Source organism: Heptranchias perlo, chromosome 27 (genome assembly GCF_035084215.1).
Source record: "Heptranchias perlo isolate sHepPer1 chromosome 27, sHepPer1.hap1, whole genome shotgun sequence".
Lineage (NCBI taxonomy): Eukaryota > Metazoa > Chordata > Chondrichthyes > Hexanchiformes > Hexanchidae > Heptranchias > Heptranchias perlo.
In genome coordinates this window covers 23,228,759-23,252,613 of record NC_090351.1, presented here as the reverse complement: position 1 = coordinate 23,252,613, position 23,855 = coordinate 23,228,759, and the positions used below count along the sequence as shown (strand labels likewise).

Sequence of the window (23,855 nt, the reverse complement as noted above, 5' to 3'; positions counted from 1 at the left end):
GAAGTCTGGGAAATGTAATGGGGAGTACTCGTTTCATGGGAAATAAGCCAAAGTCACGTTGGGTGGAATAATTTGCCAGTCGTGGCACGTGGAGTATACTCTTTGTTTTTGTGTGTGTGTCTCGTTATGCCACAGGTGTTTGTTGTATTCACTAAGTTTAAAATTACAGTTTTTAAAATCACACAATCAGTTTGACAAACTGAGTGTTGCAGTTGGTTGGAGCTATGGCCTAGGTCTGGTGAAATGGTAATGACTTAGACACAGTAACCTGGATGTTGCAAGTTCAGTTCTTGATGGTTAGCCACTGAAGGGAAAGATTGAGAAAGTGGGCAGTTGGACTAAAGAACACCCCTTTCCAAACTTCCAGGGCCAACAATTCAAACAGGACAAACCTGCAATTAAGAAGAATGAGCAAAAATAGAACTGACTTGCATTGGCTTCGAGGGTCACATCAGAAGCCAGGGTTGCATATAGTCCACAGGCTGCAGTGTGGACGTCCTTGATCTCTAAGTAAACCTTTTATAAGCATGTTTAAGGCCACCAAAGATGTTTGTGAGTAATGTACATTGGGAAAACTGTGAGCCTCAACAGAAGTCACAAATTCAGCACTGTTTGTGAATACCTACTGCTGCACTCCTCCCGCACAGTGATTTTCAACAAAATATACTGGCCCCCATTACACTTTTCAAAGTGACATTTTAGAACTGATTGCCCTGTCTCGTATCTTGCTTTTCAAATTGGAACATACCCGTTTTGCATGTTTTAAATCCGATCGGTTTTTAATAGTACACTTGTTGTTGTATTACTGAAAAAGTTGTGCTAGCTCTGCTCAGAGCAAAAAATCCCCAGTACTAATTGAACGACATTATGATATAATGCATGTTAATTTCAAATCCCTGTGGTTCAGAAACAGTTAAATTCAGCAGCATTGTCTAAAATACTTTCTAAAATCATCAGTTATAATCTTGATGGGTGTATTAACATAAAAATACTCTTGAGAGGTTGTTGAAGAGTTGTAGTTCAGGTTCTGTTCAAAAGTTAGCAGGTTATGGCTAAACAAATATTGCAGATTTGCATAAAAATATACGTGCATGTGGAATGATTTAGTTTCAGTTACATGAATTTTTTCTGTGCCTTAAGGGACAATTATTCATATTTTTGTTTGAAGTCCATGGTAAGGAATTGCCGGGTTTAACTGCATATATGGCTTGATGTAGAATAGAATCTGATGGATAGATTTTATTTTTGTCGTCTTCACCCCATACAGCCCTTGTTCTCTTTGATTTGCTGTCACATTGCTATCTCTTATCATCTGAAAGTTGTATGTGAAACCTGAACAACGATGTGCATTTATATAGTGCCTTTAACGTAGAAAAACATTCCAAAGTCCTTATCAGAGGCATAATCAGAAAATGGATGCTGAGCCAAAGGAGGAGATATTGAGAGGTAACCAAAAGCTTGGTCAAAGAGGTGGGTCTTAAAAGAGAGGGAGATGGAGAGGCAGAAGGGAGAGAATATCAGAGTGTGGGGCCTAGGCATGACCATCAATGGTGGGGTGAAGGGAAGGGGGATGCATAAGAGACCTGAGCAGGAGGAACAGAGACTTCGGCGGGATTTTAGAGCTGAAGGAGGTTACAGAAATAGTGACGCGTGAGGCCATAAAGGATCTAAACATGGTTTAAAATTTTAAATTTGAGGCATGGATGGGGAGGGGGTTTGGTAGGTAGAGACAGAGGTCAGCAAGACAGGTATGATGGATGAGTAGAATTGTTGCAGGATAGGATACTGGCAACAGAATTTTGGATAAGCTGATGTTTATGGAGGGTGGTAGTCTGACCAGGAGAGTATTTGATTAGTTGAATTTGGAGGTGACAAAGGCATGGATGAGGGTTTCAGCGACAGATGGGCCTATGGGGTTGGAAGTTCAGTTCAGAGTTGAATATGATGCCAAAGTTGTGAACAGCCTAATGGATGGTCTCATCATGGTGATAAAGAAGCCCATGAGCTCCTCGCACTTGTTGGAGATGAGAGAGGGATTTAAGCAGATGGTTGATATGATGAGAAAAGAAGCTGGGGATTATGTTTGCAATCCAGATTGCTCCTGAAGTAGTGAGTGGTTTTGATAGAGTAGAGTGAGGCCGATCTGGTGATTGTTAGCTCAGCCACTTATGCACCAGGTATGATCAAGTTTGCATACTTTGCTCTTGAGGGAGTGAAGATGGGGGGCCATACCAGGGGGAATGATGGATGAGAGTAAAGCTTTTGCTGGGGATAAAAGCAGAAGGCTTCAGAAATATTGTGGTGAATGGAGAATCAAAGACTAGGCAGTTGGGAGTTTAAAAGTGCAGTTCTAAGCGACTTGGGGGAGAGCTTTTTCCAGGGGTGGACCCAGAAAGAAGTGGTGTTGGAATGGGATAGGGGAATGTGGGTGGTGAGGAGTACTAAGACATGCTCAGAGATAGCCCTGCCAATGATTGAGACCGTGGGAGTAGAAAGACCATGGGAGTTGGCAAGGTCAAGGTGGTAGTTGCAAATATGGGTAGCAGAGGTTATATGGAGGGAGAGCTTAGGGAGGACAGGAAGGCAGTGGATTCAGAGGAGAGGCAAGCGGTAGCTGAGATGGAGATTGAAATCACAGCGGATAAGGCATCGCTCAGTGCAAAGACTGAGGGGGGATCTCTTGGGGAGAAACTCGGGATGGGCCTTGGGGAGAGTTATAGACAAAAAGGATTTTAAAGAGAGGTGAGAGGGGTGGAATAAGATCAGGTGCTCGAAGAAGAAGGTGCCAGAGGAGTAATGGGCAGAGTCCTGGGTGTGACTCAGTGATGAGGGCCACACTGCCACCATGGTGGTTTGGGCAGGGCATGTGGCAGAAAGTATAGCCAGGCAGGAAACTTCAGTAAGGGGCAAGGTGTCACTACCCAAGAACTAAGTTTTAGTCAAAACCAGGATGTTGATGCAATCATCCACACTATGGTCATGGATGCCAAGGACTTTGTTTGCGATCAAACAGACACTCTGAATGGAAATGCAGAGGGGATGGTGATTATTGATCTGCTGGCAGTGTTCATGGGGGCAGTGGTGGGTGGGATGAACTGAACAAGGAAGACGTTGGTGAAGTTAGTCCCCGATAAGCGCGTAGTTGGGAAAGTTGGTGAACGAGGAGGATGGGGTAGTTGGGATTTCCGCTGGTAAGGAGGCAGTGATGGGTTTCTCGATAAGCCTTTCGTAGAATGCCAAGAAAGACTCAAAGGGTAGCAGTAGGCTTATCCAAGGGAGATTCAAGCGTCACACGGCAGCAAAGGAGTAGTAATGGGTTAGGATAGGGATGGGGTCAAAGTACCTGAAAGGGAAAAAAATGAAAGGTGACATGATTGGGTGACGGGAAGGGAGGAGGGAGGAGAGATTGGTCTTGGAGTGGTTAAGAGAAAAAAAAAGATATACGTAATGGGCTCGGGTCTGGATTCATTACCTTCATTTGTGGGGAGGTATAAGAGATAGAGCAGGTGGAAGTAACAGAACAACTTTGTTGCATATAAATTTTTCTAATTTCCTGAACACTTTTTGATTAAAATTTTGACTCATTCTAAAATATGCCTAAATTTATCTCTTGATTTTTATGTCAACAGAAACCATGCATGCATAATCTTTGGGACAGATCATTGGGAAAATGTTCATTATGTTTCTAGTTTTTAGCTGTGTTAAGATGCATTGCACTCGCTCTCATGTTGTGCCACCACAATACGGTTCTACTTTTGCTTTCTTCTGTGGAATTCACCATAGTGGATTTCTGCCCTTGTTCTCTTTATTATATTGTCACTGTCACTCATCTATCGTTGGAGGAACAAATTTATGTTCCATTCGCTTATCTGTACCAGTCAATGCTCAAAAGCATGAATGTGACCTTGATTTAGAACTCTGATAATATTAATAAAAATTGGGACAGGAGTGAGGCAAAAACTGTTTCAGTGGGGTAACTTTGATCACAGATCTACCTTCATTTTACTACCAAAATAGATTGAAATTGTACTAAGCAGTAATTTGTAGAAGTGCAATTATGAGAACACGAAAGACCACAGAGCATTTCATATCTTGAAACAAATTTAAACCAGTTTAATTTGTAATGAAGTAATTTCATACTGTTTTTCTCAGGTGTAGTTGAAATTTATAAGCATCTGCTTATCAGAAAATTTCCATCACCGAACAGTAATTAAACTCTAATCTTAGACATTGTGGCCTCAAAGGGATAGGTCAAGTTAAGCATAGCTCCAGCTTAACAGCAAATAATGCTTTCTGCGTGACATGGTATAGCACTCCTGGCATTGTTCATCTGTATATTGTCCGACTTATCACTGGCAATACTGTGGGAAACTTGGTGTTTTAGAGAAAAAAATGCACCTTTTAATCCTCCGAAGGGTTAATGACCAATAAAATGTTGATTGTTGGTGTTCACAAATCCAGAACATGTTTGTTTTTGCCAAATTCAAGTTTTTGCACAGTTCAGTGGAACAGAGCGCTGGAAGCAGGCTTGCTTAATGTTCCCTGATGCAATTCATCTGATGTGGATAAGGAATAATTAGAAGAATTTTAAGGGAAACCATTTCTTTTTTTTTACAAAAAAGGGTGTGTGGGTTGGTGGCGGTGCCCTGCTGCACTGTTTATTTGAGCCTGTGCAAGTTAGTATTGGCTCGCGTGGTAGTGTACAATTATAAGTTAATTTCTCTTTCACCTTATTTTTACAGAAGAACTAAGAAAGTACAGCTGGTCGGGTGTTCCAAGAGAAGTTCGTTCTGTTACGTGGAGACTCCTGTCGGTAAGTCAGTTAGCTGCAGTATAATTGATGTGCTGAGCTACAAAAGACAAAATTCACAGTTTACATTACTTTTCATTTCTTCCTCGTTTAATTGCAGTGTGGATCAAAGTATCAATATCGTAGGTGCAGCACAGGAGGAGGCCATTCGGCCCATCGTGCCTGTGCCAGCTCTTTGAAAGAGCTATCCAATTAGTCCCATTCCCATGCTCTTTCCCTATAGCACTGTCATTTTTTTCCCTTCAAGTGTTTATCCAATTCCCTTTTAAAAGTTGCTATTGAATCTGCTTCCGCCACTCTTTCAGGCAGTGCATCCCAGATCATTACAACTCATTGTGTGTAAAAAAAAATGTTTCCTCATGTCGCCTCTGGCCCTTTTGCCGATCACCTTAAATCTGTGTCCTCTGGTTACCGACCCTTCTGCCACTGGAAACAGTTTCTCCTTATTTACCCTGTCAAAACTGTCCATGATTTCGAATACATCTATCAAATCTCCCCTTAACTTTCTCTGTTCTAAGGAGAACAATCCCAGTTTCTCCAGTCTCTCCACATAACTGAAGTCCCTCATCCTTGGCACCATTCTAGTGAATCTCTTCTGCACCCTCTCTAAGGCCTTGACATCCTTCCTAAAGTGTGGTGCCCAGAATTGAACACAATACTCCAGCTGAGGCATAACTAGTATTTTATAAAGATTTAGCATAACTTCCTTGCTTTTATACTCTCTGTCTCAATTAATAAAGCCTGGGATCCCATATGCTTCTTTAACAGCCTTCTCAACTCATACTGCCACCTTCAAAGATTTGTGTATGTACACCCCCAGGTCTCTCTGTTCCTGCACCCCCTTTAAAATTGTACCATTTAGTTTATATTGCCTTTCCAAAATGCATCACTTCACACTTTTCTGCATTAAATTTTGTCTGCCCATTTCAGCAGTCTGTCTGTGTCCTCCTGAAGTCTGTTACTATTGCCCACATTGTTACTACATTTTTGTCATCTGCAAACTTTGAAATTACACCTTCTATACCCAAGTCCAGGTCATTAATATATAGCAGAAAGAGCAGTGGTCACAATACTGACCCCTGGAGAACACCATTGTCTACTTCTCTCCAGTCTGAAAAACAACTGTTCACCACTACTCTCTGCTTTCTGTCCCCTAGCCAATTTTGTATCCACACTGCCACTTCCCCTTTAACCCCATGGTCTTTAATTTTGCTAAAAAGTCTATTATGTGGTACTTTATCAAATACCTTTTGAAAATCCATATACATATCAACTGCACTACCCTCATCAGCCCTCTTCGTTACTTCATTAAAGAACTCAATCAAATTAGTCAAACACAATTTTTCTTTAACAAATCCATGCTGACTTTCATTTATTAGCCCATACTTTTCTAAGTGCCAATTAATTTTGTCCCGGATTATTGTCTCTGAAAGTTTCCCCACCATGCTAGGCTGACTGGCCCGTAATTGCCGGGTTTATCCCCCTCCCCCTTTTTGAACAGGGGTGTAACATTTCCTGTCCTCCAGCACCATCCCCGTATCTAAGGAGGATTGGAAGATTGTGGCCAGAGCCTCTGCAATTTCCACCCTCACTTCAAATATTTCATAATTTTGAATAAGCAGTGCTAAGGCCCACATCTTCTGCCGTTTTGGAGTGTATGTCCTAATTCTTTTTCTGATTGTTGGTGATCAAAGATAAGTGGAAATACACAAATGAAGACAATGGTTTTTAAGCTTTTCTGTGCTGGGCGGGGGGACTACAAAAATTAACACATTCCTAGTGAACCTCTCTTAATCCTGGATCTCCTTACCTAAGAGCATTGTAGGAGTACCTTCACCACATGGACTGCAGCGGTTCAAGAAGATGGCCCACCACCACCTTTTCAGGGCAACTAGGGATGGGCAATAAGTGCCAGGCTTGCCAGCTACAAAGAGAATTAATAAAAATAGAGTTCTGGAAGACAATGCCAGCTACTCAAAGGAACAGTGTAATCATGGCAGAAAACTTTGTTTTATTGTTAGTGTACAGGAACATAAGCACTGCACTAGTAAGTCAGCAAATACAGGAGAAAAATAAGTGAATGTGCTAGATGGAGAGAAAATCCGATTATCTTGCAGATTCCCTGAGTTCTCCCTTGCATGCGCTCTTTTTTCTTTCTGTTCCCTGTTCTACTTCACTCGCATACTGACTTTTCTCTCATTTCTGTCACACACTGTTTCTCTTGTTGCTCTGTTTGCCTGTTTTATTTTCTCTCCATTTTTTGTTTTTTTCTCTGTCTTTCTCATTCAGATTTTGTCTTACATTTTTTTTCCATCTTGGCTTACTTCATGGCTGAGGTGCATTAGAGTTTGTGTGAGGCATAGATGTACCCTTGAATGGTTGAAAACCGAGAAGTGCTAGCAACGGCACATAAAATAGAGGACTTAGAATCATAGAAGGGTTACTGCACGGAAGGAGGCCATTCGGCCCATCAAGTCCGCCCAGGCTCTATGCAAGAGCAATCCAGCTAGTACCACTCCCCCACCCTATCCTCTTGGCCCTGCAAATTTTTTCCTTTCAAGTACTAATCCAGTTCTCTTTTGAAGGCCATGATTGAATCTGCCTCTACTACCCCCTCGGGCAGTGCACTCCAGATCCTAGCCACTCGCTGTATAAAAAAGTTTTTTCTCATGTCACCTTTGGTTCTTTTGCCAATCACCTTAAATCTATGTCCTCTGATTCTTTATCCTTCTGCCACTGGGAACAGTTTCTCTCTATCTACTCTATCTAGACCCTCTATCAAATCTCCTTGCAACCGTCTCTGTTCCATGGAGAACAATCCCAGCTTCCCCAGACTATCCACGTAACAAAAGTCCCTCATCCCTGGAATTATTCTAGTAAATGATGTTTTGTAATGGCTGCACTATTGTTTACGCCTTGCATTTTTAGGCTTCTCTGAGGGCTTTGGGCCTGGTGTGTTGGTGCCTTTGGCCCAGTCATCCACATTTACCCAGGCCCTTGCACTTCTTCTGCAACAGAGGCCTGGGCTTCCACAGGACATGGTTGCCAACAGCTGTGCAGAAGGACAAATGAAACCTTTCTTGAATTCTTGAGTCTAAAGCGAAGCACTGCTGAATGTAAAAGATGTTTTTTCCAGTTGGCAAGGCTTCTCTCTAGGCTTGCTATTTTTTTTTAGGTGTCTTTGATGGCTTCTTCAGTCTGGCATTTTGGCTTTGGGCAGAAATATGATAACCTTGTGGATCCACTAGCGTCATCTCAAAACCTCCAAGGGTCGTCAAACTCCAGTTTCAAAATCTGGGCTGTAAAACATTTTATCCTTTAAAGAGAAATGTACCCCATCAGTTGCTATGTTAGAATAGGAGCTGATTCTAGATGAAATCACTGCAATTCAGCTACCAGCAAAGCAAATGGAATGCCTATTTAACCAAAACAGTTCAGTACAAGTTGGAGGAAGTTGAGCTCAAAATGCATACTGCACTGGTAAGACCACATCTTGTCTACTGTGTCCAGTTCTAGTCATCGAGACACGGAGGAAACATTCAGACCTGGAGGTAGTAAAGGCAAGAGCCATAAAACTGATCCCTAGAGTCAGAGAGAGTTATGAGGAAATAATTAAAAAGGAGGAAATTGAAAAGGCACCTCATGGAGGTGCAGTATATACAGTATCTAATAAAGAAAAGATAAATCCTGAATTATTGCCTCAAATTAACTGATATTAGTGCAGAGGAGGCGGGGTGGGGGTAAGGAACAAGATCGAACTGGCAAAAGACAAACTTAGAACTGATGTCATTGAAGCTTTCCTTCACACAAAGTGATCAAACATGGAATAGACTTCCAGGTAAGTTACTGTAGAAATAAAAGTTGGCTAATGTAATGGGGACTGTATTTTTTCTGGATGGATGAACCAAGTACCTTCCTCATCCTTGTTTATTTTGTGAACCAGACTGTAATATCTTTCTCCACGAACTTTGAACTCCACCAATGGCCATTCGCTGTTCTGTCCCGTCCCATTAATTTTGAAGGCAGCAGGACAGGACTAGTACATGTTGATTCCAAGTTGTCAATTTCCCTGTTTTTAGCATGCCTTTGCCCGGCTTCTGACGAGTGCAATTATCTTATCATTCATAAGTTTGCACCTATACATACATGGCAGCTGAAATGTCTACATATTGCCTGAAAAATATGATCTATAACATGCACTGTTGGTAGGTTGTGTGCTGTTAAAACAGTGATTTTTCTAAAATACTGCAGATGGTGTCAGAGAAACTGCTTTTGATTTTGAACACAAGAGGTCATTGTTGGTACACCAGTATGCCTGTTAAATAATATCTTGAGGACAAAAACATCTGTGGTCATTATATTTTTCCATTGGGCCATGGTTTTATATCTGACATTTGGGCTTGAGTCAACATGAATCACTACCTTCAGCAGAGAAAGTGAAGAAACATCAAAAACAAATAAAGCTAAATGAGTAAATTGTAACACAAGTTTAAGGACCCTTTTAAAGGCAGATTTTTATTGCTGATTTAAAAACCCATTTTTTTCAGATTTTTTTTAGTTTTAATTTTTAGCAACAAAAACGGGGAGAAAATTAGTGGAAGAAGACAGAGCTCAAAAAACCAGGACACATTCAGAGGAAATTGGTTGCAATCAGTTTTATTTTGATGTGGAGATGCCGGTGATGGACTGGGGTTGACAAATGTAAACAATCTTACAACACCAGGTTATAGTCCAACTGTTTTATTTGAAAATCACAAGCTTTCGGAGGCTTTCTCCTTCGTCAGGTGAGTGAGTGTGGGATTCCATGGAAGGTTACCGCATTTATAGTCAGAGAACAATACCTGGTGATTACAGATAATCTTTCCAACTGCCCGTTGTCAAGGCAATGAAAGTGTTCAGACAGAGTGATGTTACCTACAGGACCACCGAATATACAAACGGCCAGAACAAAAGACAGACAGACAGAGAGAGAGAGAAACATCCGAAAGGAAGAAAAAGACAGAGAATGATATAGATAACTTTTTTTCGCTGGTGGGGTTACGTGTAGCGTGACATGAACCCAAGATCCCGGTTGAGGCCGTCCTCATGGGTGCGGAACTTGGCTATCAATTTCTGTTCGACGATTTTGCGTTGTCGTGTGTCTCGAAGGCTGCCTTGGAGAACGCTTACCCGAAGATCGGTGGCTGAATGTCCTTGACTGCTGAAGTGTTCCCCGACTGGGAGGGAATGCTCCTGTCTGGCGATTGTTGCACGGTGTCCGTTCATCTGTTGTCGCAGTGTCTGCATGGTCTCGCCAATGTACCATGCTCCGGGGCATCCTTTCCTGCAACGTATGAGGTAGGCAACGTTGGCCGAGTCACAGGAGTATGAACCATGTACCTGGTGGGTGGTGTCCTCTCGTGTGATGGTGGTGTCTGTGTCGATGATCTGGCATGTCTTGCAGAGGTTGCCGTGGCAGGGTTGTGTGGTGTCGTGGACGCTGTTCTCCTGAAAGCTAGGTAATTTGCTGCGAACGATGGTCTGTTTGAGGTTGGGTGGCTGTTTGAAGGCGAGTAGTGGAGGTGTGGGGATGGCCTTAGCGAGGTGTTCGTCGTCATCGATGACATGTTGAAGGCTTTATTTTGAACATTGTTAAATCTCAACAAAACAAGCAAAATACTAACATTGCAGTTAGGCTAAATGGATTATTACGTAGTCACCAAACTTATAGGAGATGAATGAATAAACCTAAACATTCATATTTATTCAGGCTTTGGAACATGTAAAGTTGGATTTCTGGATGCCAATGATCCAGCTCCAATCCCACCAAGCTGAGTCTCCTATAATTGAGGGCTTCGATATAGTGAAAATTTTAATTCTATATTCTTTGAGGAGCAAATTAGTAGCAGTTGCATATTGTCTCAGTTCTAAGGGTCAGTAGTTGGCAGCAAAACATTGTACACACTTGGGCTATCCATGCAGTAAATTCTTTTCTATTTTGGCATTTCTGAATTTTCCAGTATTTTTGAGGTTGCTTGAAGTTGGGTAAATTAATACTTTCAGTTTTCTTCCGGTTGTTACACAGTCAAATAACTTACCTCAAACTGTTTTCCATCTAGAATTTTGTATTGAAAAGTCGAGTCCTGCAATGCACGTGCATCGTGTCAGCGATGTCATTGCAGACATCAAGACATAACGTGCGTTCTGGCATCACTAATTTTGGGATCCTCTGGGAACAGGGCAAATTCTGGTCAGAAATCAATTTTTACTGATCCAAAAACCCAGAAAAATCTGGGAACTTGTTGATGGAAATCATTTAAAAAAAAATGATTTGTTAGGTGTTTTAATCTGTTGTTGTCCTGCATTTAAATAGTCTCCACACATGTTACAAAAAATTTAAGGTTTTAAGAAAACAATATAATGGGAATTATGATGTAAGTTATATTTCACAATAGGGGTACGACTTGAGCATGGAATTGCAATAAAATAAAGTATGTATCAAAAATACTTGCAGTGGATGGATAAAGTCCTTCACCAGAGGTTTTCACATATAAGTGAGGGTGATGTAGAGGCTAATGTGATTACTGAAGTTACATTTACTAGGGCTGTTCCTCTGTACTCTTGGCTTTTGTCAGCAGAGGTCTTCCCTGATGGGATGCTGTTGTCCATGTTTATTATAGAGTGAAAGAAGATGTACTTTATTCAGTGGGATTGTTTTTTCCAGTGCACTCACTGTGGCAGACTCTAATCTCCTCCCACTAAGTTTGCTAAGTCTCACAAAGTGATATTGGGAGTTGCATAAAAAAAAATTAAAACACAGAAATGGAGTGAAAGAACGCCATATCACGATTTCTTATGATTGACTTTGAAAAGCAATGCTGATAGGATCAAGGACAATGTGGTGGTACTCGAAGTCTCTGCAATTCAGAATTTTTGGATACAGATTCATATGTGCACTTTCTCACACGATGAGCTTATGACCTTGATAATGATGTGAGGGGAGCCTTTCACAAGGAGGGAAAGAAATTGGTGAATGGATTATCATGAGCTGCTCTTACACACCAATTAGCGACTGGACAAGGATGGCATTGCAAGAAGCCCTGGGAGCAGGTTGGTTGCCTGCCTTCCTTCATAGTCCAGAAACAACAGAGTTTATTTAAAGCAGAGGAGAAAAATGGAAAGTTACAATATTACAATTGCAGTGCTTTTAGTTGCATACCTCAGTCAGTATTTGGAATGTATTCTGCACCACTACTGATTTTGTTATAGGTAATGGAATAAAATTGTTTTCTTATTTGTAGTCTTCATTTGCATTGATTGGGGGGGAGGGGGTGTGGGGAAGGATGGAAGGCTGACCTCATCAAAATCGCAAATTGACAAATCTGGTAGAAAGCAATTATATCTATGGTTGTGGTGTTAAACCATTCCAAATCCCATTATTCATGGGTAAAAATGTGGTTTTAATTCTGGTTTTGCAAGAAAGGGAAAATCTTTGATATGTGTGAAGAGTTTTTTCTGTTCCATTGGTTATGCTTTTTGGGTTTGTACAATTTTGGAAACAATTTGAAAGGGTCTTAAAAGTCACGTTGTAGTTAGTAGTCAGATAACCTTATGCTGCATGTTGCAAATGAAGTGTGAACCGGAGATATCTTAAATATTTCATTTTCTTTTCTCCATTAGAGTGAGCATAGTTTTGCACTCAATGTATAGTGCCATGGTGACCATGCTCTTTAAAGTTGTCACTCATTGCTCATTAATTCTAGTGGATTTTTTTGCTTTTTAAGTTTTAATTGCAAACTGTAAAAAGTGGGAAGCCACCAGTTTGTACATGATTTGTGACAATTCTGATTCAGCAGCAGCTGTTGTGTACCTACCACTTGTACTCACTCCCATAGTGCTACATCAGAAACTCCACGTTATCATTTAAATGCATCAGTGTGATTGAACAATAAATGTTTCTTGGGTGATTCATTTTTCAGCATGGTCAAGCTTGTCAGTAGCTTGAATTTTTTTTTAACCTAAAGACAGCAGCTTAATCTTTTATGTTGTCTCATATATTCCTTAACAGCACCTTGCACAACATGTTTTGGTTTTTGTTTTTAGAGTGGTTAACTGCTTTGTTCCACAATAAATAATTAAACAGTCTACTCCTTTTGTTTATGCAGTCCATTAGAAATCATCATCCAACCATGAACTAGATACAAGCAGAAAAGTTTCTGGTAAAACAGCAGTAATTGTCAGGATTTAACTGTGGCACTCATCAGGGTTATTGATTATATAGCATAATTCACACACTGGACACAGTACATTAGCCTAAAAAATTGCTTATTTGCCTACAAAAAATATAGATAACTTACTCAGCATTCTCGATGCTAGTTTTTGTCAAGGTATAGTATGGAAGTTTCTTCCAACAAAATTATATCCTACTGTTTAAACCATACTGTCCTGCCTTTGAGTGATGAATATGTGCATTAGTCTGTTAAAGTACAGCTGTGATTTCAGATGTTGCAATTAAAAAACAGCTTGAGACTAGTTGTCACTAACAGATGACTTTTGGCTTAAGAACAGGTTCAATGATGCCAGTTGCTTTGGTTGCAGCTGTTTTCATTTGGTTCTTAAAAAGAAATCTAGTTGTTGCTTACATAATGGCAAATTCAAATGCTGCGCTGTTGTACAACATATTTCGTGATTGTATTTACCACAGTCTTCCCACTGAACCAACAAATAGTGCAAAGCTGCATCATGTCACCAAAGTGGGGAAGATTTTCTTTGTCACTATATGTAACTATAACTGGAAAGTCATTCTTTATGAATTCATTTATGATTTTGTTACTCAGCGCAGGGAAGAAATAATTGAATACAAGGCATAAGTCAGGAGTGTGATGGAATACTCTCCACTTGCTTGGATGGGTGCAACTACAGTAACACTCGAAGCTCAACACCACACAGGACAAAGCAGTCTGTCCGATTAGCACCTCATACCATCCACCTCCTCCACCACCATCTACGCATTTAGAGAGTGTGTTCTATTTACAGGATGCACTGCAAAAACTTGTCCAGACTTCTTTGGCAGCACCTCCCAAACTCGTGATCTCCACTGCCTAGAAGGACTAAGGCAGCAGATGCATTGGAACACTACCACCTTCAAGTTCCCCACCATCCTAACTTAGACATATATCTCTGTTCTTTCAACGTCGCTGGGTCAAAATCCTGACACTCCTACCTAACAGCATTGTAGGAACATTTTCATCACACGACTGCAGCGATTCAAGAAGAAGGCCCACTACGATCAATAAATGCAGGCCTTGCCAAACAGGAGGAATTTGCTGAAATGTAGACTACTGTGGAGTGAAAGGCTTCTTTATGACTATCTGTAGGGAAGTCCAAAAACAGTGTGGAACCAAACATAAAGTAGCATTCTCATTTACCGGTATCACTGCTGCTGTTGAGACTTGGGGCACTCAGTTACAGGAGTCGGTATCTGGCAGGAAAGAATAACTTGTTGGAGATTATTTGTCAACACCAGTGTCTGTGGACTTCACCTACAGAGTAGACATCTCATGGACTATTTTCATGCTGTCTGCTAGCCTCCAGCTGCAGGGTCTAGCACCAGTAGTGTGACTGCAGAAAGGTTGAATGGTATGGCCTCCTGTAAAGGTGGCCACACAACTTTCCTTGTACGGCGAGGTCCCACCAAGGAGTAAGCAAGTCTCTGATGCAGATGCTGGCAGACTCTGCATTGTTTCACATCTGGAGCTGTTTCAGGATCATCTAGGATCCCTCAACTGGTGAATCATGGTCACATCCATGCCAAGAGGCAAGCAGCAACCCTCCTAGTTGCTCTTCCCATTCGGCTGGACATTTAATCACAATTTAATGTTATGTTATGGAGAAGAGATAATACACTGTATACAGTCAACAAAGGGAAATATGGTGTAGGAATTAGATAAGAATACTTTTGTGTGAGTACTGAAATAAATGGACTTTTTCCCACCTTTATTTGGTATTTCAATGCTGTTTTGCGGGGAGAGAAAGATTGTAAGTGGTAAGAAAGGTATGCAACCTGCCAGATGGCTATGAGAAGGCATTTTCATGGAAGAGTGACATGCCGTGTATGTCTGAATTGGTGTTTCTTGCTCAAGGTAGTTGTGGATTGCAGTGTTTCTCACCACTCAATCAGTATGGTCATCAGGGACCTCTCGGCTGTCCTTCTCCTGTTCTTTGCTGTCGTCTTGTGGGACTTTTGTGCCATTGGCCTAGTAATCCTGCAGTTGCATGCTTATCCTTCTTTATAGAGCATAATTATGCAGCAGACAATAACATTCTTGGCCACGAGTGTAGAGCAGCACCTCACCAGGGTGACCGAAACAGCGGACCTGTTGTTTTAGCATTCCGATGATATGTTCCATTGTAACTTGGGTGGTGGCATGGTCTTCACTATACCTTCTTTCTGCTGTGTGAGGGTACAGAATTGCCATCGTGAGCAAGGGTTGCCGTGATCTTCTGAACATCCTCTTGTCTCCTTCAAATAGTGCGGGGAGTGCAGACTGCTGCAGGATGAAGGAATCTGCTCCCCACTGGGAAAGAGGTGAGTTGATCCCTACAGGCAAACATGGCATTGGTAACTTGGTTGATACACGTGTAAGCCTTCGACTAGCTGATGTGGGAGATGTCCCCTGCAATTGCCTGGAAGGACCTTGTGGCATAGAAGGACAAGATAGTTGTGACCTTCACAGCAATAGGAAGAGCAGATCCAGATATTGAGGTGGTCTAAAAATCAGACTGTAGCAAATATCTATCACAGCATCTGCAGTGAAGTGGAACTGCTGAAACCAAGTCTCATTGGGTAAGCTGAGGTATGAGTGACATCGTCTGTAGACCCGGGTCTGAGGGCCGTCACATACTGCCAGAACTGTCTCATCCCTATAGATGTTGTGCCAAAATAAAGTGTCCTTGCTTATTGAGATCAGGTATAAGGAGAAAAGTGGATGGTACCAATACAATTCCCCATCACTTTCCTAGATGGCACTTTGGTTCCAGCAAGGTGCCAGCTGTGGCTCAGAAGCATTCTTGCCTCTGAGTGAGTTAGAAGATTGTGGGTTCAAGTCCCACTCCAGACATTTGAGCCTATATCCAGGTTGACACTCCAGTGCCACTACTGAGGGAGTGCTGCACTGTCAGAGGTGGCGACTTTCGGATAAGATGTTAAACCGAGGTCCTATCTGCCCTCTCAGGTGGATGTAAAAGATCCCATGGCACCATTTGAAGAGCAGGGGAGTTTTCCTTGGTGTCCTGGCCAATATTTATCCCTCGACCAACATCACTAAAGTAGATTATCTGGTCATAATCTCATTGCTATTTGTGGGACCTTGCTGTGTGCAAATTGGTTGCTGCGTTTCCTACATTACAATGGTGACTACACTTCAAAAGTACTTCATTGGCTGTAAAGTGCTTTGGGATATCCTGAGGTCGTGAAAGGCACTATATAAATGCAAGTCTTTCTTTTATTATCCTTTTAAGGAGAGTTGCAGCCTAAATCTCAGACAATGCTTCTTGATTTAAAAAAAAAAATTGCCAATATTGTTCCCTGTATGTTATATATGTACAACTTTAAGAAGGCCTACTAAGCCGGCCTTGTGGGCTGCAGCACAGATGTGACCAGTTTTTATGGGCAATGCTTTTGACTTGGGTAGAGCCTTTCCCAATGCTATAAAATTTGGTGGAGGTTCTTCTTGACCCCATGTCTGGATGATGCCGCCAAGTGGCAGCATGTAGTTGAAGATGAGGAGGACAGATCCTTGGGGTACTCTGGAGGCAATGGAGCAGGAGAAAAGCCATTGCTGTATATGCCCCAGCTACAGTTGGATAGGCAAGAGTGGAACTAATCCAGGGCAGTCCCGCTAATTTGGACAGTGGAGGAGGATGGTTTAATCGACCATGTCAAAGGCTGCAGAGAGGTCAAGGAGGATGAGGGATAATGCACCGTGATCACAATCACAGAGCAGGTCATTTGTGACTGGTTATGGTTGTTTTGGTGTTGCAGTAGGGGTGGAAACTTGATTGGAAAGTCAAACGTGGATTTGCAGGAAAGACGAGCATGGATTTGGGAGGCAATAACGCATTCAAAGACTTGGAGAGGAAAGGGAAGTTATAGATGGGGCGGTAGTTGGCAAGGTCAAAAAGGTCGAGGAAGGATGTTTTAATGAGGAGGGGCTAATGACGGCAGTTTTGAAAGGGAGGAGACAGTGCCTGAGCAGAGGGCACCATTTACAATGTCAGCTAGCATGAGGACCAGGAAAAGAAGTTGGGCGGTCAGCAGTTTAGTGGGAATGGAGTTGAGGAAGCAGGAGGTGGTTCCCATGGATGAAATAAGCTTAGAGAAGGCATGAGGGAAGATGGAAGAGAAACTGGAGAAAGAACCGGGTTCACGCCTAGGTCTGGTGAGCCTGTGGGGAGGTTTGGCTTGGTGGACAAGGGGTGTGGGGGTAGGGAAGTGCGGGGAAGCAGCAGAGGCATCTTAATGGATGGTCTCGTTCTTGGTGACAAAGAATTCTATGAGCTCCTCGCATTTCTTATTGTAGGTGAGGGTGGTGAGAGTAAGGGAGAGACATTTAAGGAGATAGTTGGTAGTGGAGAAAAGTGTCTGAACTTTATCATTGCTCTCTGGGACAATCCTGGAGTGGTGGGTTACTGTGGTAGAGGGGAGTTGTCGAAAACTTAATTACCTATTATACACAATGCATTAACTTCAAACACTTAATTTAGACAAGTAAGAATTTATTAAGAAACTTGTACAAGTTGGAAGGTAGCTCAAGCAACGGTTGAGACTACGACTTCAATTCAAACAAAGAAACGTTTATCTTTTATACACTTGGTTCAGAAATGTCTGTCTATCATTGAATATGGGCGTACATGTACACTCTCAGTGGTCAAGTGGTTAGTCAATCAAAAATAGGGAACCCCCTCCTCTGGACTCCATAGCTTATTCCTGCTTTGGCACGTAGGCTTTGCAGGCATGAGAGAACACTAACTCCCTAAATTCCGAAGCTCGCTGATCACAGGGATGAAGTCAGTATCAAGGCTACATGGCCTCTTCAAGAACTGTATTCTCATTATTTTATAAGCCAGCATGTCCTTATCTACAGGGGGGGAGGGAGGGAGGCCAGACTGTACCAAGCACCTGCACAGCCAACTTAATTATCAACATACTAAGGACAATTGTGTCTTTCTGTGAGTGTGTGTGAAATTGTAACTACCCCGTGTATGGGAGTCAAGGAGTTAACATTGGTCAAATATCCATCATGCTTTTCTCTTTTTTTTATGGTCAAGTAACTGTTCATGTATTTCTACATTAATGTGGTCTTTATAGTTTTCCACATTTATAGTTTTCCACAGAGTCAGGCCCGATAGGTCTTGACATGGTGCAGCCAGATCTGATGATTGATGGCTAAACCAGATGTGCACTGGATATGCTCAAATCTACGCCCTTAGACTTGAGAGAGCGAGGATGAGGGCCATACCAGGGGGAATGACCTGGTTGTGAGAGTAATGGTTTTTCTGGAGATGAGGTAAGGAATGGTTGAGCAAGTTAATGACTGCTGAAGTATTGTGATGAATGGAGGGCCATTGGGAGTTTTAAACTGTAGTTGAAAGTGACTTGGGGGAGAGCCTCCTCAGGGGCAATGCAGAAGAAAGTGGTGTTGGAAGTGGTAGGGAGATGTGGGTGGTGAAGGATACAAGGAAGTGGCTGGAGATGGCTTTGTCAGTGATCGAAACCATGGGAGTAGAAAGGCCATGGGAGATGGCAAGGTTGAGGGGGCAGTCATGAACGTGGTGAAGTACGTCGTCCTGATGTTGTATCTCTGTTCTCAAGTTTGGAAGAATGAGATCTGTAATTGTATTATTGAACGTTTTTTACAGTTGAAGTAGATGTAGCATAAAAAATTGCATATCTTTCATTTAATTTTACTTAAATCTTAGCGACAATACTGAATACAGCTGATGCTTATAGTGAGCAGGCTGTAATGTTAGCTTTGTGCCATGACTCAACCTGTGACTATAGGTGTGTGAGACAAGGGCAGTACTGCTGAGACCCTCCACAGATTTTGTGATAGTAACTTGCAGATATGCTATTAAACTATAACTAACTATATTATTCTATAACTATTTGGTTTCCTGTAAAGAGTACTTGATATTTAACCATATAATATTAACCTTACGTAATATATTCTGCAGTCTCTTAGCCAATTGGTAATTCTTCTACTGCATTACTGATAATGACTGTGGGAGATTAAAGCTCCCTTATCACTGCTCTTTATCCAAAAAAAAATGCTTTTCAGCTTGTTAGTAGTTTTGCCCATGGTCCATTTCAATTTTTGCCTCTGATGCAAAGTAAATTTCCAGTGCAGATAGTGCTGTGAGCTGCATCAGATTATATAAATAGGTGTTGTATCATTCTTCATTCAAAGAGCCAGCCTTCAGAAGTATAATCAATAAGGGTTTTAGTAGTGACAAGCGAAGGCCAGTAAAGTATTCAGCACTTTGATTAGAACAGCGTGAATTAACACGTTCCAAAATCATCCCCAGATTGAAAGATTTATTTGAGACGAAGATGAAACAGCATCACCAGGGAAAAAGGCATGCAGTGTGCATGAAACAGAAACAGTTCTGTAGGTGCAGTTGAGCTTTCTGCCAGCATGATTTCCAACCACTACAGCATGATTATCTTGACAAGGTCAACTTGTATATGAGTACATGTCGTTAAACACATACAAACACATGTAGAGTTGCTGCAATGAGTTTGAAATGTTCAGTCTGCTTTTGTTGGACCTTTTGCTCAATTGCTGAATAGTTTTTCTTCCAATACAGCCAGTTTACACAGATCAAGTTCATTCCAGTTCCTTTGCAGTTGTGTTAATCCTTCTGAAATCATTTCTAATCCATTTGATTGAAGTTGCTAAATAAAACTTTTACTTCATACAATGGAACTGTCTTCAATTATACTTTTGCTTGAGCAGTAAAGTGACATTTAAAAGGAGAGAACTGCATTTTATGCCAGCTGCTGTCCCTGGGTTGTCGAAAAATCTGTGCTATGAAGGAAAAGAGAATGTGGCAGCAACAATTGCCAGAACAATAGCACTTTGCAAGATCCTATTTATCATATTACAGAATATTCCATTGAGGATTGTGTAATCACAATGCATTGATATCTAAATACTGTATATTTTTACGTAATCACGCCATTGCGCCTTGTGGCATTGTCCCCTGAGGTATAAAGATACATCTCTTTGAAACGTGCAGTGTCAGCCAGATACAATTCTTTTTTCACACAGGAACTTCAACAAATTTTTTGGGGGGGAATTAGAATTGTAAGGTTATTTCACTCAAAACAATTCCCTACAAACCTTTGTCTGAGTGCAAAGGATTGGTAACTTGCATACATTAGTGCAAGTCCTCTTGCCTTGGTATGTGGCTAGGGCAGTCCTCAATCCCCTTTAATGAAGTGCTTTTAATGGCACTTGATAACTCAAATTTATACCTGCTTTGGCACTGCTGATGATGCAGGTCCTGAAGATGCAGGTCCATGGACTCTGACAAAAGTTATTTTGCATATGGAGCTTCAACAAATTAGGAAAAATACTGCATTATTCACTGTGGGTGTGGTCCTGCTCATTTTTGAAGGAAATGCAATTTCCACATCCAGAGTTCCTTTATAGTTTACCTCTTATTTCTCCTTCTGACCTTGAGTGTCGTGGAGATACTTTGCTTACCATAGATGTTACACTGTGTTCTTGCTGTTGTATAGTGTCTGAATGCTGCCTGACCTGGGCCAATAAGCTGAGGCTGTGCCCAAGAATAAGACTTATAAAGAGCAAGGAGTGAGGATAATTACTTTCAATTTCTTAATCTTGTGTTGTACCTCCCACCCTCCATAAACTTGAACTCATCCAAAACTTTGCTGCCCTTGTCCTAGCTTGCACGAAGTCCCGTTCTCCCATCACACCTTTGCTCGCTGACCTACAATGGCTCCCGGTCTGGCAACGCCTCAAATTTAAAATCCACATCCTTGTGTTCATATTGCTCCATGGCCTCGCCCTTCCCTATCTCTGAAACTTCCTCCAGCCCTACAAGTGTCCGAGATCTCTGTGCTCCTCCTATTCTGGCCGCTTGCGTATCCCCGATTTCCATTGCCCCACCATTGAAGGTCGTGCCTTCAGCTGCCTAGGCCCTAATTATTTGGATTTCTCTCCTCTCTACTCCTTTTAAGACACTCCTTAAAACCTACCTCTTTGACCAAGTGTTTGTTCACCTGTCCTAATATCTCTACGTGGCTCGGTGTCAAATTTAATTTGACTACACTCCTGTAAAGCGCACTGGGACGTTTTACTACGTTAAAGGTGTTATATAAATGCAAGGTGTTGTTGTGTTCTTTTCCTAATGGGGTGATAATTTCAATCTGTATTTAGGGGTTGAAATTTCCAAAGTAATGTGTTTTATGTGTATATAAAATACACACTTTTAACATGTTTTGAAAATAATAGCAAAGCATTTTAAAAAGCAGCCTGGTTTGGCCAGTTTTATTCTATGGATACATTTTTTATTGCTCTTGCTTTTGTTATTTCACACGTAAATTCAGGTTTAACCATTAGCAGCAGTACATGGTGCTCAGACTTTCAAAAAATGCTGAAGAGCCATGTATTCTCTAAGTGTACACAGAATGACCACAACTTCAAGTCTTGCACAAGTAAAGATCTGTAATTCGGTGTGAATGCCAGTTCAACTTGTCTTTATCCAGTGGCTGCATTGGTGACTGCCAGAATAGATGAATAATACATCCTAGCCTTGTGAAATCTATTACTTTTATTAGCTGACATAAGTGGGAATGTGAAGGTACACAGATGCTTGCTCTATCAGCCAGAAATATTATGGAGTGACCATGCTGTGCTAAATCAATACCATGACAGGCTAGCTGTCCAGTTAATCTTTATTTGTACAGATTGTTTGTTGTCAGGGTTGACCCTTGATGAATCGTCTAGCCATATTGTTGAGGCTAAATGGTTAGATCTTCGTTGATATGGGAAAATGTCATCAGTCATGTTCTTGTCAATTGTATTTTTATCATGTTCCTTGCTGAGGACCTGGAGAGTGGACCTGCATGCATGATCTGAATTCCAGTCTATTAAATATTGTGATCCTATAAGAAATTTGGTTGATTGTCTAAACCCATGTACGGTTGTGATTTTAGGCAATATAGTGCGTTTTGCAGGCTTGAAGTGTCCAGTTGCCAGTCAAATATGGACAGTGTGATAATTATTTGGTAGCTTTATATTGGTGGAGCCAAGTTTCCTTTCAGGTCCTTTACAAAAGTAAATGCTTATGAAAAAAGTGAACTGATCCTTTTCCAGAAGAGGTGGGGATGGAGCGTGACTGACTGAAATTTCTGCACTGAAATTTATTTTGTCAACCAACCAACTAAGTAGCAAAGAGAAATTTGAATAATCTGAGGGGAAAAGACCACATTGCAGTATGTGGAATTCATTTACTTGCCACCTTTTTAAAAGAAAATTGGGTTGGTGTCAAGCATCTGTGTTTGTCGCACAAAAGTAGAACATTTGAGAGATCTAGGCTGGTAACCTAGGGTGCAGTTGTACTGCCACTTTTGCATTGGTGCAAAGTGGCTTTGGGTGTGCATCATTATATGAAACACAAATTTGGTCACTACTGAGTGCACTGAATTTACAGCGTTTCAGACCACCCCAGGAAGCTGTCTCATGGATTTGAGTTTGTGTTTAGTGCAGTATAACTCCAGCCTAAAAAAATGTGATATCCCTTTGTTCCCTTTCTTTCTTCATTGATAAGTAATGGACTTTCTAAGAGTAATTTAGATGTTTTGTATAAACTCTGTTATGTTGTTGTACAGTAATTGGTGCTGACCTTGTGTATGCAGTGACAGATTTGTTTTCTCTCTCAATTAATGACGCTCTGCTTTGTTTCCTTTGCTTTACAGATAATAATTGTTAGCAATGCCAAAGTTACAGAAATATAGACTTTCCTTAGCAGCTGGCCTAATTAATAAAACTATTCCACTCCATCCATTGGATTGACAATGGAACAATGTTTGTTTTTGTTCAGGGAAAATGACACACAAATTATTTGACTATTTAGTTTTTGTAGTCAATTTGAATTTTAAGAAGTCACAAGTAGTATTTGGATGTTATTAATTTTGGCATTGTTGCCATAATTGGTCAAACTGTGACCTTCAGGTACTGGCATTCATTTCTGTAGTGATAATTTGGATTGACTTCAGAAATAATAGACCAGAAAAAAATAACTTTCTGTTGCTTTCAACCTCCACTTGAGTCCATGGCACCAAATTACTGCAAACTGTAAAGAGGGAGTGTGATTGTGCTTTGCAGGATTATGACTGCTGTACGTAGCCTGATGTAAAAACTGGACTTAAAATGGTGGTTGATTTTTCTGGACTGAGCATTTTAAAAAGTATTGTCAATTACATATTATCAAATTTCTTTAATCTTTTGATATATTAACATGTGTGTTGTGTTTTTGTTTTCCTCACAGATTACGCAGCCTGAGTATTATATTGTTCCTCAATTGTGTATTGTATTTATACAACACGTAAGAATATTTAATTTTATTGAGGATTATTGCATGGGGTTATGCAGGATTATTAAGTACATGGGGTATTTTAATATTTATCATCATTCCCTGGGAATATCTGTTTTATTCATCACCTGATAGCACTGGCTATTCAATCGCAGTATGTTTGCAGAGTATGTTTAAGGTGATTGGCAAAAGAACCAAAGGTGACATGAGGAAAAACTTCTTTACACAGCGAGTGGCTACGATCTGGAATGCACTGCCTGAAGGGGTGGTGGAGGCAGATTCAATCATGATCTTCAAAAGGGAACTGGATAAGTAATTGAAAGGAAAAAAATTGCAGGGCTATGGGAAAAGTGCGGGGGAGTGGGACTAGCTGGATTGCTCTTGCATAGAACCGGCGTGGACTCAATGGGCCGAATGGCCTCCTTCCATGCTGTAACCTTTC

The 23,855-nt window shown here is 41.2% G+C and overlaps 1 protein-coding gene across 4 annotated transcripts in view; it reads left to right on the top strand.

Moving 5' to 3' along the window:
* LOC137344466 (TBC1 domain family member 22B-like) overlaps positions 1 to 23,855 on the top strand; it is a 318,631-nt gene that overhangs the window by 84,503 nt on the left and 210,273 nt on the right. For all 4 annotated transcript variants that reach the window (XM_068007450.1, XM_068007451.1, XM_068007449.1 and 1 more), the window contains one exon: positions 4,743 to 4,813. In XM_068007450.1, the coding sequence (XP_067863551.1) occupies positions 4,743 to 4,813 (71 nt within the window). The remainder of the gene's footprint in view (positions 1 to 4,742; positions 4,814 to 23,855) is intronic.